General features: G+C 54.3%; 2 protein-coding genes across 4 annotated transcripts in view; one reads left to right on the top strand and one right to left on the bottom strand.

Annotated features, from left to right (window-relative positions):
* The window catches only part of SLCO2A1 (solute carrier organic anion transporter family member 2A1), a 30,644-nt gene extending 27,769 nt beyond the window's left edge, over positions 1 to 2,875 (top strand). The window contains exons 10-14 of the mRNA XM_075157876.1: positions 871 to 1,030; positions 1,400 to 1,569; positions 1,736 to 1,800; positions 1,957 to 2,077; positions 2,196 to 2,875. Coding sequence (XP_075013977.1) covers positions 871 to 1,030; positions 1,400 to 1,569; positions 1,736 to 1,800; positions 1,957 to 2,077; positions 2,196 to 2,316 — 637 coding nt within the window. The 3' untranslated portion in view covers positions 2,317 to 2,875. The remainder of the gene's footprint in view (positions 1 to 870; positions 1,031 to 1,399; positions 1,570 to 1,735; positions 1,801 to 1,956; positions 2,078 to 2,195) is intronic.
* Positions 291 to 15,581, bottom strand: SRPRB (SRP receptor subunit beta). Of its 3 annotated transcripts, none has more exons than XM_075157872.1 (8): positions 15,427 to 15,581; positions 15,176 to 15,270; positions 14,708 to 14,785; positions 12,852 to 12,934; positions 12,273 to 12,409; positions 11,307 to 11,361; positions 8,743 to 8,950; positions 291 to 620 (listed from the first exon to the last, which is right to left on the bottom strand). In XM_075157872.1, exons 1-8 carry the CDS (start codon positions 15,536 to 15,538, stop codon positions 306 to 308), a joined length of 1,083 nt encoding a protein of 360 aa, XP_075013973.1. In that variant the 5' UTR covers positions 15,539 to 15,581; the 3' UTR covers positions 291 to 305. The 3 variants fall into 3 exon arrangements, with proteins under 3 accessions (XP_075013973.1, XP_075013974.1, XP_075013975.1); XM_075157873.1 differs by lacking the exon at positions 291 to 620 and adding an exon at positions 5,856 to 6,701; XM_075157874.1 differs by lacking the exon at positions 291 to 620 and having other exon boundaries at positions 6,752 to 8,950.
* Between the last annotated feature and the right edge of the window lie 1,817 nt (positions 15,582 to 17,398).

Raw genomic sequence — 17,398 nt, 5'->3', positions numbered from 1 at the left:
GTCAGAGCAAGGCTTCAAACGTGAGGAGATCCCTCAGCTCAAGATCAGGTGCTGCAAGTGCTCAATTTTGGAGGGCGCCTTGGCCTCACAACGTTCGTCTCTTGCCGCCAGTGTCAGGTTGACTGCCTGTCTCGGCTCCTCTGCGACACACCAGTCCTGACGGGCTTTGCTGGTGTAACTGGGAGCTGCTGGAGGGACTTGCATGGAAAAGGAGGTTATTGCCTTACATTACTTTGGAAACCTCCTCCCTTGCAACGTCAGCAGTGCGTAAGAGCCTTTTGCCTGCATCCCCAGGTGGCTGTGGGCTACATGGATGGGTGAACGTGAGCTCTGCCCCATCCCACCGTGCCCAAGGGCAGGTCCCTGGCGCTGGCTTCCCGCAGGAGACCGACCCTGCCGCTCCAGCAGATGAACTCCCTTAGGTAGTAAGGCAAGACAGGACAGATAATTCGGTTTGTCCTCTTGACTTCCACGCTGTCCTCAGGCTTGTTTGGAAACGAGCCGGCTTCCAGTTTCTGTCTGAATGGTGTGTCCAGCTTGGGTTGTTCGCACATCTGTTTGTGCAGTTCTGGATGGAGCCCAGATACATTTCTCCAGGAATTTGGCTGATTAATTTTCAGCTGGGGGGGGGGAAAAAAGTAAGTGTGTGAGTACTTGTTTGCAGACATAACATAATTACTGCTAAGAAGTTCACTGTACACTTGCAGAGATACCTGCAGGGGATCAGGGTCTGGCAGAAGGCCAGCCTGCTGCTGGCAGTGTCCCAGTGCAAATAGGAACGGGGAAACTGGTTAACTAGTAAGAGGGATTTTTCTTCCTCCTGTCCTATTTCTTAATTTTTTGAATTTTTTTTCTCCTCCTTTTTGGCAGTACATTGAGTTCCCAGCAGCAGGTTAAGACGCCGAGTGGGTGCCACTGCTCTGAGCACATCTTTCACCCAGTGTGCGGGGAAAACAACGTGGAGTACATCTCCCCCTGCTTCGCTGGCTGCACGAACAGCACCGCTAATTCTTCCACTCCCAAACAAGTGGTGAGTAAAACGAGTGGTTGGCAGAGCAGCGTGATGCCTGCTGGTGATGGTGGAGCTGCAGCGGTGCTGTAGGAACCTGACAAATGCAATAACAGGGTTAGAGCCTTTTTGATGCGGGGAGCAGGGAGGTCTACCAGAGGAGCTGAAGTCCTGAGAAGGTGCAATGGAGAATTGCTGTAACGCCCTGGGAGTGTGGTGGAGACACGGGGAGGGCAGCACATCTCCTTGCAGGATGCCATGGCTGTGCCTTAAATTGGAGCCGACGCTCTCGTCAGTCTTCTGCAAAGTGATGTGGTCTGGTGCGTCGCTAAAAACCCTTCTCTTGGCTTTGGGAGTTTTACGTGTGTTTTTTCCAAACGTTTCCAACAGATCTACAAGAACTGTTCCCTGATCCCTGCTGGGAACGGGCCGTCTTCCGCCAAGACAGGCTCCTGTCCTCTCAGCTGCTCCCACATGCTTCTTCCTGCCATATTCCTCATCTCCTTTGCTGCCCTGGTAGCCTGCCTGTCCCACAACCCCCTCTACATGATGGTTTTACGGTGAGCGATGGGCAGGGGGGTCGCAAGGCGCTGGGGGAAGCGTGATGTGATGGGTTCCCCATGCTGGGATCAATGGAGCCTCTTAAACGTGCAACGAGGCCAAGATGCTTGGCCAAATACAGAGGTGCCACAGCAGCTCTGACCTCCCGTGGCTTCTCCCCTGCAGGGTGGTGAACCAGGACGAGAAGTCGTTTGCCATCGGAGTCCAGTTCCTACTAATGAGGCTGCTGGGTGAGTGTCCATCTCCTAATGAGGCTGGGGGAAGGCAGCAGGGTGCTCAGAGGCTTGCTTGAGCCCCAGGAGGTGTTGAACCTCCTTGGGGACAGCAGGCAAAGCATGCAGGCGGGGCAGGGCAGGCAGCCTGACTCCATCCTCTCTCCTCCAAAGCCTGGCTGCCGGCTCCGGCCATGTTCGGTGCCCTCATCGACTCCTCCTGCATCTACTGGCAGAAGCAGTGCACCCAGCGCCGGTTCTGCGCCTACTACAACAACGACTTTCTCCGCAACAGGTACCCCTGCTGTGTGTCCCCCTGCCCCCCCGGCGGGGATGACCACGGGGATGGTCCCCTGGTGCCGGCTGGAGGTGCCGCCTCCAGACACGGCATCTCCCTGCTCTTCTCCCGACAGATACCTGGGGCTGCAGGTGGGCTACAAGGTGGTGGGCACCATCCTCCTCGCCCTCATCGGCTGGAAGGTGAAGAGGAGCAAGGAGTACAACGTGCAGGAGAAGGCAGCGGGGCTGGTGTAGCCCACTCGAGGACTGACTCCGCACCCCCCATTACCCACTGCCAGTACTTTGTCTTTTTTGGGTTTGTTTTTCCTTCTAAGGGAGCGACCTCATCTTAGCAGCTCCGAGCTCCTCTCCTGCAGCCCATGGCACCGCCGTGCTCCCAGCGAGGGATGCTCCATGCCAGCCCCATCCTGGGACCGGCTTCTCCCAGGCTCTCCAGCTGTGCCTTGCCCATCGCTTCGGGGAGGGGGCAGCCCCCAAAACCTGGAACAAGAGGCAGACGGGGGCTGGAGCGCAGCCCCATCCCATATACCCGGAGAAGTGCCTGCTGTGGGCGATGGTCCCCTCTCCGGCGTCACGTTTCCAGCCAGGTAATGCCCTCCCGGCTGGGACAGGAGCAGGGGAGATGGCTGCCGACCCTGCGGGGCTGCCCCGTGTCCCCCCCGCCAGCACCCCTCGCAGAAGTCAGCATGGACACCGCACACGTGTTGTGAAAAGTTATCACTAGGGGTTTATTGCAGAACATTTTGGGGGTTTGTTGCTCTTTGGTTTTTTTAAATAAAGGTCACTTTTCCAACTGCGGTGCTTTGCTGGTCTCCCCCTGAGAGCTGTCCCCACCGGCAAGACGGTGGGGATGGCCTGCAGGTCGCATCCTGGCAGATGCTGAGTGCATCCCTCGTTGGCAAAGGTGAAGAAATAGTGGCAGACAGGGCACGTGCCCCCTCCCCGTGGCTCCCCAGTGATGAGGGGCTGCACAGAATGGGCCAGGCAGCCCAGGGGCAGCGGTGCCTGCCTGCAGCCCCATGAAACCTGCTGGCAGCCCCAAGCCCGCAGCCTCCATCATCCCAAAAGGCGCCTGCGCAATTCAGCACGCGGCAGGCAGGGTGCATGGGGCTGTGGGGAGGGGGCTGCGAGCACGAGTAGGGAGTTGCAGGCAGGGCGCAGGGGTATGGATGTGGGCAGGGGGTTTCAGGCAGGGTTCGTGGGGCTGATGGCAGGCAAAGTAGGCAGTGTGCAGGGGGCTGCAGGCATGCGGCTGTGGGCAGGGGGCTTGTGCATGGAGCTCTAGGCAGGGTGCAGGGGGGCTGTGGGAAAGGGGCTGTGAGCAGGTTGCTGCAAGCAGTGCAGGCAGGGTGCTGCAGGCAGGGTGCTTGGGGCAGTGGGCAGGGGTTTGCAGGCAAGGGTGCAGTGGGCTGTAGGCACAGTGCAGGCAGGGTGCAGGGCTCTGCAGGCATAGGAATGCGGGCAGGGGGTTTCAGGCATGGCCCAGGGGGCTGAAGGCAGGGGGCTGTGGGCTTTGGGCATGGGGCTGCAGGAAGAGAGGTACAGGCAGGGTGCAGGAGATTGCAGGTGGGGATGTGGGCAGGGGTCTACAGGCAAGGTGCAAGTGTCTGCATGCAGAGAGCTGCAGGAAGGGTCTGTGGGCAGTGGCCTGCAGGCAGGGTGTTACAGGCAGGGGGCCGCAGGCAGGGTACAGTGGGCATCGGGCATGGGGATGCAGGCAGCATGCAGGGGTCTGTAGGCAAGGGGCTGTGGGCAGGGCTCTTCAGGCAGGGCGCAGGAGGGGTGTGGGCAGGGCTGCAGGTTGGGTGCAGGGGGCTGCAGGTATGCGGCTGTGGGCAGTGAGCTGTGGGCACAGGGCTGTAGGCAGGATGCTTGGGGCTGCAGCAGTGGGTTGCACAGGAGGTGCAGTGGGATGTAGGCACAGTGCAGGTGGGTGCAGGCATGGGGGTGTGGGCAGGGGGCTGCAGGCAGGGTACAGGGAGATGCAGGCATGAGGCTGCAGGCAGAGGGCCTGCAGGAGTATCATAGAGGGCTGCAGGCAGGGTGCTACAGGCACGGGGCTGACGGCGGGGGGCTGCAGGTGGGTTACAGTGGGCATCAGGCATGGGCATGCAGGCAGGGGTCTGCAGGTAGGGGGCTGTGGGCAGGGTTCTGCAGGCAGAATGCTTGGGGCTGCAGGCATTGGGCAGGGGGTCACAGACAGGGTGCAGCGGCTGCAGGCAGGGTCTGTGGGCAGGGGTCTGCAGGGAGAGGGCCTGCAGGAATGTCATAGAGGTGGGCTTTGGGCACGGGGATGCAGGCAGAGGCCCGCAGGCAGCTCGCAGAGGACTGCGGGTAGGGGCTGTGGGCAGGGTTGCGCAGGATGTATCCCTGCCTGCGGCACGTCTGAGGGAAGCGCAGCAGCTCCAGGGCCTCCCTGATCTGCTCTGGCAGAGCTTCACCTGCCCCGCAGCGCTACCCGGGACCTCTCCTTTCCTGGCAGGATGAAGGCAGCCGGCTAGAATGGGAAGAGAAGTGTGGGATCTGGGGATGCACCCGTTGATGATGACTGCCTGCTGTCACCTGTAGAGGGTGACATGGGAGCACCCCTGACCGCTATCACAGGAATTGCTTCATGAGGTTTTTCAAGAGCCCGGGCCGTGCAAAGGAGGCACCGTTCATCTCACCCAGCCGATGCTGCTCGAAGGTGGAGCCAAGAGCAAAGGGCTTGACTTGAACGCACTAGGTGTGAAAAGGTCCCGTCTCTTCCATGGCTCCTGTAAGAAAGGCGGCTGCTGAAGCATATTTGCCACCCGTAGAGGACCACGGCAGATGCAGCTGCTCGGGATCAGCAATACCATCCCCAGGGCTGAGATAGCAAAGGGTGCTGGATAGTCGGTTGCGGGGTCAGGATCGGCAGGGTCCATGGCCAGGCACAGACATGGCCGTGGCTGAGCTGGAGACGGCTACGCCTACAACGTAGCTCAGGAAGGGACCGAGGGCCAGGGCTGAGCCAAGATGGGGCTCAGCGTGGGCCGGTCAGGGCCACCACACCTTCCTCCTCCTCTACATTGTGGCTGTATCCCCTCCCGGGCAGCATCACAGACTGAAGGGACAGGGAGGGACCCTGGGTAAGGGTATTCAGCCTCTGCTGTCCTCGCCCCATCGCTGGGGCGAGGCATGACTTTTCTTTTCACTCTGCTCTTGGCCCTGCTGCATCCATGCTCACGGAGGGAGAAAAGGGAAAGGAGAGGAGGGAAGAGGACAGGAAGGGAGCTGCCTTGGATTTGCTCTGGATCAGCAAGTCTTTACGAAAATGAGATCTGCCTGTACTATTCCTATTCCCCCTCCACCTCCCAGGTTTTCCCTTAACACCCGCATGACCTTCCGTAACTCCGCTTTCCCTGCCTTCATCCCATCAGGGCTAACATCAAGCTGGACAAGCCCCAGGAGGTGCTGGCCAGCAAAAGCATACGAGGTGGCCCAAACAGGGCCAACACAGAATCTCCTGGCCCCAAAGGTGTCAAGGTGGCTGGGGCTGGCCAACAGCTCTACGCACAGGAAAGGTCACAGTTGCACCACCTGATTCTGGGAGCCTTGGAAACCACCAAGGCTGGGATGCCAATGTTCAGACATCATGCTATTTCTGCTTTTCTTTGCCTTTCAGCAATCTCTCCTCCACTTCCATGCGGTTTCTGCTATCCCGGATCTCACTGTGCTTGTCGATCTCCGAAAGCACCCTTCCTTTCCAGGGGAACAATTTGCAGGCAAAACACAACCCGTGGCAAAAAACATTGATCAAAAGAGCTTTAAAGTACAGTGAAAACCTCAATCCCTGCAGACATGTAAATGCAGCGGGGTGACTGACTCTGGGTCAGGCAGCTGGAGCAGAAGGGACTGAGTTTTTCACATCCTGCTGTCTTGCCAAAGACATCTGAACACACTGGCTGCCAAGCTGCAGCCTTGAGGAGCAACTTGCCCAGCCAGCACAAAGCCACAGGCTGGGAGCAAGGTTTACACGTAAGAGCAAAAAACAAAGCACAAAGCTGACTGGGGGAAAAAAAAAAAAAACAAACGAAAACAACATTCAGAGTTTCCAGTTCTGCCCTTTTCCCTCAGCCGCTGGGGAAAAACAGCCCCAAATATTTAACAAGCACGTCATGGAGTGCAGCCCAAAAAACACATGCAGCTCTGCGACAGCCCAACGCATGCTCCATCCTCCGGCACCGGCCCCAGCTCGGCCACGCTGCCGTGCAGCCGCCCCCCAGCCAGGCCCAGATGGGGAAAGCCGAGGTCCCTCCATCCAGCTGTAAAGCTGCAGGGTGCCGCAGAGCAGGGCAAGTGCTCTCTGACTTAAACCACAGCAGCGCACAGTGCACTGCAGCTGGCTTGAGTTTGCTTGTGCGTTTGGGCAAAGTGCCTTTTTTGTTGGCGGTCTGGGGTTTTTTTGCTACGTGATTATCAAGTCTCTAACATCCAGACTAAGGAGTAAATAAGCACCCAAAAAAAAACCCCAAAGCCCTGCGCGTGGAGGAGGCATTGGTTTTTGACAACACAGACCTGGCCACCAAGCAGGAAGGTTGATCTCCAGCATCGTGTGGAGCAGAAGCGACGTCCCAGTCCGTGCGGATTTGACACCACTGAGAAGAGGCGAATACAGACAGACTAAACCGAGACTTGAGAACAAACATCTAAGCAAAAGATTTTTATTTAGGGAATACTTTTAACGAGAATAACTTAAAACCAACTATGGTCTCATGCTACCTCACCCCAGCAGAGGCTGGTGCCTGGCCTTTGCTTTTCAAGGCGGCAGCTCTTTGCAAGCAGAATAACCACCCGAAGAAATAGCAACATTCTCACTTCGGCATTATGGATTCAAAGCAGGCGGCCTGGGAAGCAGCTCCAGCTAAGGGAGTTCAAAGCATGAAAAGCATGTTCCAACAGTGCTCTGGCTGCAGGAAATATAAGAATATAACATACTTCGTAAATATAACCCTCCCCACCTCCTGCACGGTAGTAGAAGAGCCACTGGGTTCAGAAGACTAGAAATGCAAGGCCCGGCTCCATCATGAGCCAGGTCTTTGCAGAAGACTGTTCTGGCTCTTCCCGATGCTGCTAACACTTGGCAATGCCACAGGGAGGCGGAGGATGCCCCAGACAGAAGGGAAAGAACACAACAGATCAGTTGAGTGATGAAGGAAGCATCAAGCCAGAGAGGAGAGGAGCCTGCAAAAGACTACCAGGAACCAGCCACTCCCTCCTACCCCAAAACACAAGGGGAAACAACAAAAACAAAGAAAAAATTTCAATGCCGTAGGACCTCGCAATTTGCAGTGTACCATCCTGGAGAGCAATCACCCTCACGTAGGTGCTGCGCAGAAACGGCACCCCATCAGAGCACAAAGCTGTACGAAGCTGCTGGGCAGGGCAACTGTTGAGGAAGGGGAAGCTGAACGCCCAGCACAGCACCAGGGTCTTGTGTCCCACCCGACCAACACCAGTGCTGCTGGAAGATCTCCCTTTGGCTAACCGATGCTCCTGGCCAGAGCACGGAAGGAGGAGAGCAATGTCCTTTGAAAAGTTCAGAAGCATGCTACGTCAGGGACCTCCAACACTCCGAGCAGCCTGCCGAGCCCGTGACAGCTACAGCGACAGGCGCTCCCTGCATCTTCCCTGCAAGATTAACAGTTGAGATCACACGGGAGACAGGCAGGGGACGGCACAGCAAACGCCTGTCATGCCAGATCTCGCACATAACGTAGGTACGAATCTAAAAACGTGCCTGCCTCACAGTTTCAAGCTAAGACCCTACTGTAACTCTGCCACTTGGAGAGTGTGCATACGTGTCTGCGGGAGAAGAGCCTGAAGTATGGGAAGGAGAAGCAGAGTGAAACAAGCCTTCAGGACATAGCCCTGCACTAAAGGAAAAGCTCCCAAGAACTGTCCAACAGTGGAAATCACCCAAAGACACAGCAAAGGACACAGGCAGTGCCTGTGAGGGAGTCAGATCAACCTGGTTTTGGCATTTAATAGACCACTCCAGTTCCACAGAAACGGGACTGCACCGGTTTGGAAGAACGGGAAGGTAGGAGACACGGAGGTAAACAGCTTTTTATACTCTCCTCAACGACTGCCCAACAGAGAGAGTCTGTGCACTTTGCTGGGGCAGCACAAACGACGTGCACAGCGCTCCCAAGCACCGAGAGGCTGGGGAAAGAAGTCAGAATCAGGAGGTGATCAGTAGCTCCGAGGTAACAGGGCTGCAATGCTAAACCAAGGCAGAAGACAACACGCAAACTCCAATCTCAAACTCACCTGGCAGTTCGCTCCTTCCTAATTTGCTTGGCAACTACCAAATGAAAAGCCTAACGATTAAGGAAACAAAGAAGTCCAGAGGGTCAGCATCCCAGAGGAAGACAAAGGAAGAGGGGAGAGGAAAAAAAATGTTGCAGTGTGAAGAGACAGTCAGAGAAAATCACACCAGCAGTTGTGTCATGTTGCTCCCAAGCCCATGAGCAGCAGAGGAAGACACCGCAATACTGGTTTCCAGCTGAAGTCTTCTACAGCAAGATGAGATTTGAGTGCTTCAGACCATCTTTTTCCTTTCAGTCTCCAAGTGTTCCACCCCCCCAGCCTCCCCAGGTTTCTCCCTCCAGCCCCTCCCTTTTCTGTTCAGGCAACCTTGGCCAGCCATTTCTCCAGGCCCTCGAAGTCAGCATCTCCCTCCTCTCCCTTGCTGCCCCGAGCGCTGCACTCCACGAATTCCACCTTCATGGGTAGCTGGGAGAAGTCGAAGTCCTTGCCCTTCTTGCCCAGCTGGGCAGGGCCCCCAGTGGCTGAGCCATCCAGACTGGTGGGGGCTGCAGAGCGGGTCACTCGTAAGGTGTTGCTGCGGACAGAGGAGGGGAAGAGTCAAAAACTGTGAACGAGGGAAACGTTACCTACACCATGGCTGCTGAGATGTTTTGGACCCAACTCTGTCAGCAAGATGCAACTACACCAAGGGCAGAAGGTGCCATGGCTCTGCACAGGCAGGGGCAGGCGCTTTGGCCACTTCTCTTAAATACCCGCTGGAAGGCACAACGGCAGAGGGGCTCAAAAGAGCAAGACAGACAGGAGGCACCCAAGGAAAGGGTGCTTAAACAGGTTTTGTTCTGTAATAAACAACAGCAGGAGTCAGGAGACGATGTCCTCATCCGAATTTCCCCAATATCCCCCTAGCAGACACCAGTCACCAGGCCATTACCTATGGTTTAGCCCACAGCGCTCAGGATCTGCACTGGTTTAACGGGTTAACTGGGAAGAGAGAGGCACCCGTGATATCATCATGGCTCACCCCTCTGCCACCTGAGTGTGCCGAATACCTTTGGGGACTGAGAGGGAGATCGAGTCTCCCCACTGCTCCCGCGAGCACTGCCTGCCCAAGGACCGGGCTGCAACCTCGCTACTGCTCCCGCCCTTCAGCTCGCTGCACCTCAACTGCCGGCCACGTGTGGAGAGGAAGATGGACCTCCTTGTCCACACTCACCAGGTGTCCAAGGCAGAGGCAGCACAGGGAGATGGAACAGCCCAACAGACACTGCGATTTGACTGCCTCTGAGGTCCCAAAAAGCAAACAGCACTCTCCCCAGGTCTCTGACCGCCTAGCAGAGCCTCACGGCTGGACTGCTGCACCTCTTCCAGAGACAGAGCAGCCTGGCAGTGCCTGCTCTCAGTCAAGCCCAGCTACTCCCTACTCACACAATGAAGCTAAATTAACGGGGCACAGGGAAAGAACATCACTGCCCAGAGATCCGAGTTCAGGAATAAGAGCAGACACTTCCTTGGGCTCTCCACACAAGGACATCCAAGCACGGCAGCGCAGGGAGAGGATGGCCGCAATCTGCCAGCCTGCAGGAATAACACTGCCTAACAGGGCATGTATAACCTACCTAGAAATCCAACTTCTACACACAGATAACTGCCAAATGCCCAACATCAGAACCAAGGAATGCTTATTTTCCTGGAGAGCTTGAATATGTGGCAACTAACTCCTCCCTTAAAAACGGGAAGGTCAGGTATTCAGCCTGGAAGAGGCACCAGCAATAATACCCCTGCTGCCGTCTACTGGCCAAAGAGATTATAGAATCACAGAATCATTTAGGTTGGAAAAGGCCCTTAAGATCATCAAGTCCAACCATTAACCTAACACTGCCAAGTCCACCACGTGGCGACAAGATGACCATATCCCACGAATATGCATTTGTTTGGAGACCACAGAGCTACACTCCTGCTCCTACCCCCAAGCGCCTTGCTGCTCACTGCAAACCAGCAAACAGGACCCACAGGCAACAGGAAGGCAAAACATCCAGTTGAGTGTGTGTGGGGAAGCAAAATCTCTACTAGATGCTGGTGGAGAAGTCCACAAGAGCTGCACAGGTCTCTTCCAGAGCAGTTTTGACCTAACTACAATTATGGGACTCACAGGCAGAATCTTCATGCACAGAGACTAAATATAGCTTAAAAAGATCATCTTCTACTTGCCCCCTCCCCAGATGGACTTCCCAGCCGTTGACGCTGCAGCTCATTCAGCTGGCAGCTTACAACGTAGCACAGTCTACAAGCCACCTTCTCCTCCTTCCACTTTCTCTTACAACTTAAAATTAGCAACAGATCATACATCATTTGTCTTCCCAGGTTAATGTCCTTCCTAGGGCGGACACAGAGCCAACACAGGGTCCCAAATAGGCTCCTGCAATGCCTGTTAGCAGACCAGGAGAACTAGACGCTCTCTCCCCAGCTCTCAAGCTTTGCATGCCAAGCCCTTTTGCGTCAGAGCAGCCCTGCAAAGAAACCTGTGCCAGTACAACCGAGCAGAGCTACTGACACCTTCACACCACGCACAGGAAGTCTGACATTTGGAAGCCAACCCTGCCTGTACCGGAGAGAGGACCCAGATACCTCCCTGGGCCGCCGGAGGTATCGCTTAGCCTAGGGATAGCAGCTTTTAGGAAAGGATTGGGACGTTGTCTCTCCAACCCACAGCTTCTAGGAGGCAATACACTGCCTGTGCCTACTGGTTTTTTGCGTGCTTTAGCAAGGAGCAATCTTCTTTCATCCTAGTTACAGCTACACAGACAAAACAGACTGCTCTTCTTCTACAATGAGCTTAGATGTGGCTCAAGGGAGCTCACTGAGCACTGAGGTAAGAGATAGAAAGGAGAAGAGAGAACCTCAGAGGGTTTAAGATCCAATTTCATACTTACAGCTCTTTCTCCAGCTGCTGTTGAATAAGTTTTGCTGATTTTGCCATTGTGACATCTAGAAAGAGAAAAGAAAAGGAAATCAGCTCTTTGGTTTTATGTCAGAATTCAGAATTCCTCCTCCTAAAGGTACAGTAAGGCCTGCTCATGCTGCGCAGTCATCAGAGTCACCAGGACAAAGACGGCTGTGTCTGCACTAGGGTAAGGGACGCTGAAGCTTTGGGTTTGCAGGCGTGAATGGGAGCAACCCAAAGTCTGATATAATGTAGGGAATTAACTTCTTCTTGCTGGGCAGTAAGTTGCTTCAAACAGAGGACGGGGTTTGATGTCCCACTCTCACCTGTCCTGGCATTATAGAGCTCAACACAGCGCTTTTTAACCTATGGCAGGTGGAGCCATGAAGGCCTCAGGCAGCTCCTGACATACTGCACGAAATAACTAAGAAAACCAAATCTGACACTGCCCAAAAGCTTCAGATCATTATAGAGGGATCCACACCTTCACTGTAAAAGTTGTAGGGATCTGAAAATCTAGTCCTTTCCAGTAACTGGATGTTCCTGCTAGTTCAATCAAGAGAAAACATATCATCTTGGCAGCTAAACGGCTGTCTGATTTTAACATTGAAGCTACCAAGTGTGTACAGATAGTTCATTTTTCTCAAGTTGATTCTATTTTCTGCTGCCTGCTGATTCAGGAAGACAGTTCTGCACAAGCAGAAAGCCACCTGCCTTATTTAAGCCCATCCAAAAAGCTGTAGCTCTCCTAGTGGTGCTTCTCTGCAAAGCTATTAGCCATACCTGACCTAAGAATTCTTCCAATGACTGCCAGAAATGTTCCTGCTGAGTAGTCCAAATTTAAAACTAAGTTCCAGCCTTCATTTTGCTGAAATCCCAACTCCTAAGAAACTCAGCATCCATGGCATGAACCCCTATCGCTCCAGGACTGAATCCGCAAGGCAGCACACAATACCTTGCTTATTGCAAGCGATCAGCAGCGCGGGTGCGTTTTTGAGCACGGTGCTATCGACCAGGACCTGGTACAGGAACTCCGCCACATCCTTCACCTCCCGCTGGAAGGCCACACTGTCCACCACGAACACGATGGCTCTGGAGGAAAGAGGGAAGAATATGCGCCGGGCCTGACGCTCTGCAACGATCTTCCCCGACAAGTATTCCAGCCTGGCCTAACACATTTGCTTCCACAACTGATCTCATCCAACCCAAGAGCAGGTTAGCACGTGCTGGCTGAAATACACCCCACCTTCAGCCCCAGCAGGAAATCCTTCCCTCTCTGCCCCATGGATATACCACATCCCCTAAACCCTCCCCGCTGCAGTTGCTTTGCCTCCTGATGCACTACAAACACAGGCAGGCAGGAAAGCAGAACAACAACTAACCCCCGCTACCCCACGGCAGAGCTCTGACTCTCAGGGCACCACCACAGAGCGAACCCAGCCCAGCTCACAGCATCCTCAGCACCATCATTTGGTTCACCCCCGTCCAAAACATCACCTGCCCCCTCCTCCCCTGCCAATCTCCTCCAAGTTACCTGGCTGCGGCCTTGAACCTCTCCAAGAACTGAAGCCGCAAACTCTCATGGCCCGGAAGGTCGATTAACGTCACGTTACCGCTCTGGGAACAGAAGCGAGAAGGCATCAGCCACACCTAATCTAGGGGTACTTGTGATCATGGACCAGGGAAAACCAGTCTGATAGTGGATTCCAGTTAGCCTGGTGCTGAGGCAGCAGTGGGCGAGTGAATCCCCATACTGGGCAGAAGCACATAACTCTCCCCGAGGTGCAGTCTCTCCACCAGCCCAAACAATTCTGACAAGCAAAGAAATGCTGAGGAACGACATTCAGTAAGGAGGGCGCCAGCACCAGCACACCACCCACCAGAGCTGAGAGGACAGAGCGCGACCGCAGAGAAAAGAGAATGTTCAACCCATTTCTCATCCACAGTACCCCCCCTACGGCTACCACACGCACCGTGGGAGGGAGAAAGTTCATCAGTCACCTCTCTTGTACACCAGCAGGTTTACACCGTCCCTGACAGCAAGTAGGTCTCTGCACAGCAAAACCACGAACTCCTGTCCCGCAAGTCCCTGACACAGAACACTAATCCCAGTCTCTGAATCAAGGTATCTATTCACGCACAGAATCTACCCAACTGCAAGTCTACCTAAATACATATCACTTTGCTGGGAATAACACAAAAATGCCCTTGGAGGGGACTTTTTTAACTGAAAGCTACAAACATTTCCCTTTCCACAGGTTGCCTGCCAGAGAAAGCAGTGACATTAACAAGAACGATGCCTATCACACGCTCCTGATCGAGATGTGGCCAAGTAGGGCCACGTCACCGTTCTCACGATAATGCTCACTGTTCTCAAGAGGGGAGAGAACTACACCGCTCTTGGACTTTAATGGAACTACACTGCTCTTCGATTTACCTACTCACTGCTCTTGGATTTTACTGGAAACCTTGTCTACAATTTAAAGAAAGAAAAGCAACAGTACGCACTGCAGCATTCCAGCACCTCTCCCCCTCCAAATACCTCCTGTCTGCTCAATCTTAGAGACACAAATATAAAAAAAAAGCCCTGCACTTCCCTTTACTAAGTTTTTAATGTGTTATTACCACCACTGTTACTGAAGATTGCCATAGAAAAGCCACAATAACATCCTCTACTTTTACAATTCACCAGCACGTAATGTGCTGCCAGCTTGCTGCTTTCATTGCCACATGTGCACCCAGCAAGAGAAAGAAACTCTTCTGAAATAAGAGAGATCACCATAAACTGAAAATAACTAGGTCTGTGGCAGCCCAGGACCTGAGAGTAACCAAAACCCTTTTTGAGACCATATGAAGTTCAGCTGGAGACTCCTTTTTTAAGCTGATAGAGCTTTTAATTTCAGATTTTCTTGGGAGACACAGAAATTACTGCCCAGCCAATAAATCAAACACAACAGAACAATGTTCCCTCACAAATCTCCCTCCTGCTCCGAAACACACAGCTGTCCCCACAGTGCTGTGTGCTTTACTCCACTTGTAAAAGCCGCTCCTTTTCTTCTTCTATAGAAAAAATACCACATGCTACTTGCCTTTCAAAACACAACATGCAGAGGTGGTTTTCAGGTTTCACAATTTGACAAGCAAAGAAAAAAGAACCTGCAGAGGTCAGGAGTCCCTAATACGTCCCAGTATTTTCCTACTTTCTCAGCGTGCGTTGCCTAGAAAAATCCTATCCTACACTCGGACCACACTGGAGACTGATTTCAAGCTGGGAAGACTGAGCAGCACAAAAAGCAACAAGCCAGGTTTAGCACAGGGAGCAGAAAAACAAAGGCACCATGTGGCTGCGACAACCACGCACAAGTTACAGCCAAAAACCTGCCCGCTCACCTTGTCGTTGCTGACTCTGTAAACTGCGGAGCTGTCGGTTATCGAAGTCTGGGTATCGCGGTATTTGCCTGTCAACAGCTGTGGGGGAAAAAAGTCATTTTCAGAAAAAGGCGGCTGGAGGAACACTGGCATCGCGGTTCATCCACTCAGAAACTGAAAGGATCTGCCAGGGGTAACGGACTGCAGATATCCGATTTCAATTTACATGCATGAAACAATTTCAGGGTTTTTTTTTTCCCCAAAGAATTAAAAAACACTCACTTAAGAAAGAAAAATCTATTTATATACTGAATCTCCACATCGCTAAAACAGGAAGGAAGAAAGCGTGCCTGCAAATCCTTCGGGGCACCTTCACCTCCGTAGGAGAGGACGCCAGACGGCTGGCAGGGCGGCTGGAGCCGGGCAGCTCCCCCCTCCACGCCCCGGGGCTCCGTTCGCGGCCGCTACGAGCCCCCGGCCCCCGCTCACCCGCGCGAAAAGCAGCGTCTTCCCCGCGTCGCAGAGGCCCAGCAGCAGCACCGCCTTCCGGCTGCTCCTCCTGCCCTGCACGAACCTCCAGATCACTGCGGGAGAGAGGAGGGAGCCCCTAAGCCCGCGGCTGGCGGCACCCGCGCCCCCTCAGCGAGCGCGGCCCGGCGCTCCCCGGCAGGCCCCCAGGCCGCCACCGGGGTCGGGGGGCCGGGGGAGGGTGGGGGGGTCCCACGCAGGCCGCAACTCACGGAGCGTGATGGCGACGGCGAGCAGCGCCAAGAGGACGGAGAGCAGGGCGGGGCCGGGCGCCCGCAGCTCCCGCCGCAGCGCCTCCAGGTGCGGCTCCAGCCCCCCCGCCATGGCTGCCCGCCGCGCACACGTCGCCGTACTCCCTCCGCTTCCGCTTCCGGCCCCGCGGCCTGCCGGGAGGCGGGGGCGCGGGGGCTCACGGGAGTTGTAGTCCCTCGGCTGCTGGGGGGGGCGGGCTGGGGCCAGGCCCTGAGCTCCGTGGCTCGGCCTGGCCCTGGAGGTGAGGGAGCACGTTGCCTGTACCGCTTGGGGGGGGGGGGGGAGGGGTGTTAATGCACGGCGAGGCGGTGGGCAGCTGCAATGGCCTGAGAGCCGTGGAGGTCCTTGGTTTGAGGACAAACATCTGGAGATGTTAGGCCACATCTAGGTCCTGTGCCTGGTTTGGGCCCCCAAAGAAGCAAGACATGAATGATAGCAAGCTCAGAAGAGAGACACCAAGACGGACAGGGGGCTGGAGGCTAGCCCTTGGGGTGAGGCTGGGGCACCGGGAGCTGTTGAGCCTGCAGAAGAGGTGGCCACGTTTGTACCAGGCATCAGGAAGACGGAGCCAGGCTTTTCACAGGATGAGGAGCAATGGGAAGACATTGGAACAAGAGAGGTTCAGAGTGGGTATGAGGGAAGCTTCTTCCCCTTGAGGACTGTCAAGCAGTGGGACAGGTTGCCCTGGGTGGTCGTGGAGTCGCCATCCTTGGAGGTTCTCCGTGCCTGACTGGGTCAAGCACTGAGCAACCCGGTTGACCCCTTTCTTTGAGCAGGAGGTTGGACTGGAGACCCCTGGAGGTCCCTTCCCACTTGAGTTACTCTGTGATCCTCAAGTGAGGTTCTTTTTTTCCGTGCCTTCTACTTATGGGACAAGGGGTTACACCTGATGTTGAGTACAGGCAATGCAGCTTTCCTTGGGGAAAGTTTTCTAACTGTAGCCACAGTTGTAGAAGCAGGCTCTTAGAGGCACTGTGTCTCTTTCTTTGCTAGTTTTTAAGAACAGATTAAAAAAGCCATCTGTCCGGTATACTTCATCCTACATAAATGTGAGGAACTAAATTTCATTGCTTCCTGTCACACTCTACATTTCTGTCTTCCAAGGTGATCTTCAGTGAGGCTAGCGGACTTCTCACAACACATACCATATGCATCCAAAAATCATCACTGTGAGCCCATCAAAATATTCATTCCCAGAGCCAGAAGCTTCTAGCATCTTTCTGCCCTCAGCAGCTCTTCATGCCTGCCTTGACAACAGGATTGGGACCTGCTGGATTACCCCAGACTGTTCCTCTGAAGCAGAGAGCCTCAGCAGACCTTTTTGTTTCGCCTTTTTATTTCCACCATGGATCAGAGTCGGGCTGCCCACCTACACGTTTGTTTTCAGGTCAGCAGCACATCAGACGGACTACCAAAACACACGTGTTTCTAAGTAAGCCCTAGATTTTTTTCAGAAAGGAAGTCTAAGCCTGGACTCTCCCTGTCAATATACTTGTACTGCCTGATGGAAATGACTCAGATCCAGCCAGCTGAGATATGAGATGGAGTGATTTCTATTCACACCTTCCATCTTACAACTGCTGTATTTTTTGGGCTTAATTTGGTTTTTTTGCTTCTCCACCCTTCAGCTTCCCTGACATAAACACTCTCCCTCTTCCTGTGTCCCAACCACACTACGCAACTGTCATCTGCTGGAGAGATAATGGGATAACCTGGGTGAAGCAAAAGCACAGAGAATACAAACATCTTTAATTAGGCTCTAGGGCATATTTAATCCATTTTGCTTTGGCAAATGTTGAAACAAATTTCTCTAACGAGCGGCAATAGTCTTAAGTGGCAATAGCCACGCTGGTATCTGGCACTGTCCTACAGCGAGAGGTACTGAGGAAGCAATGGGCTTAAGGACCGTTTTGAAAAATCTCAGGACACCCA

Source organism: Calonectris borealis, chromosome 9, assembly GCF_964195595.1.
Source record: "Calonectris borealis chromosome 9, bCalBor7.hap1.2, whole genome shotgun sequence".
NCBI lineage: Eukaryota > Metazoa > Chordata > Aves > Procellariiformes > Procellariidae > Calonectris > Calonectris borealis.
This window is presented reverse-complemented; position numbering and strand designations above follow the sequence as displayed.

Coding starts and splice junctions, on each gene's coding strand:
- SRPRB (XM_075157872.1), bottom strand. CDS start 15,538: ATGGCGGGGGGGCTGGAGCCGCACCTGGAGGCGCTGCGGCGGGAGCTG. Junction 15,271..15,426: donor CGCCGTCGCCATCACGCTCC/GTGAGTTGCGGC, acceptor TCTCTCCCGCAG/TGATCTGGAGGTTCGTGCAG. Junction 8,951..11,306: donor CAGCAGCTGGAGAAAGAGCT/GTAAGTATGAAA, acceptor CTCTGTCCGCAG/CAACACCTTACGAGTGACCC.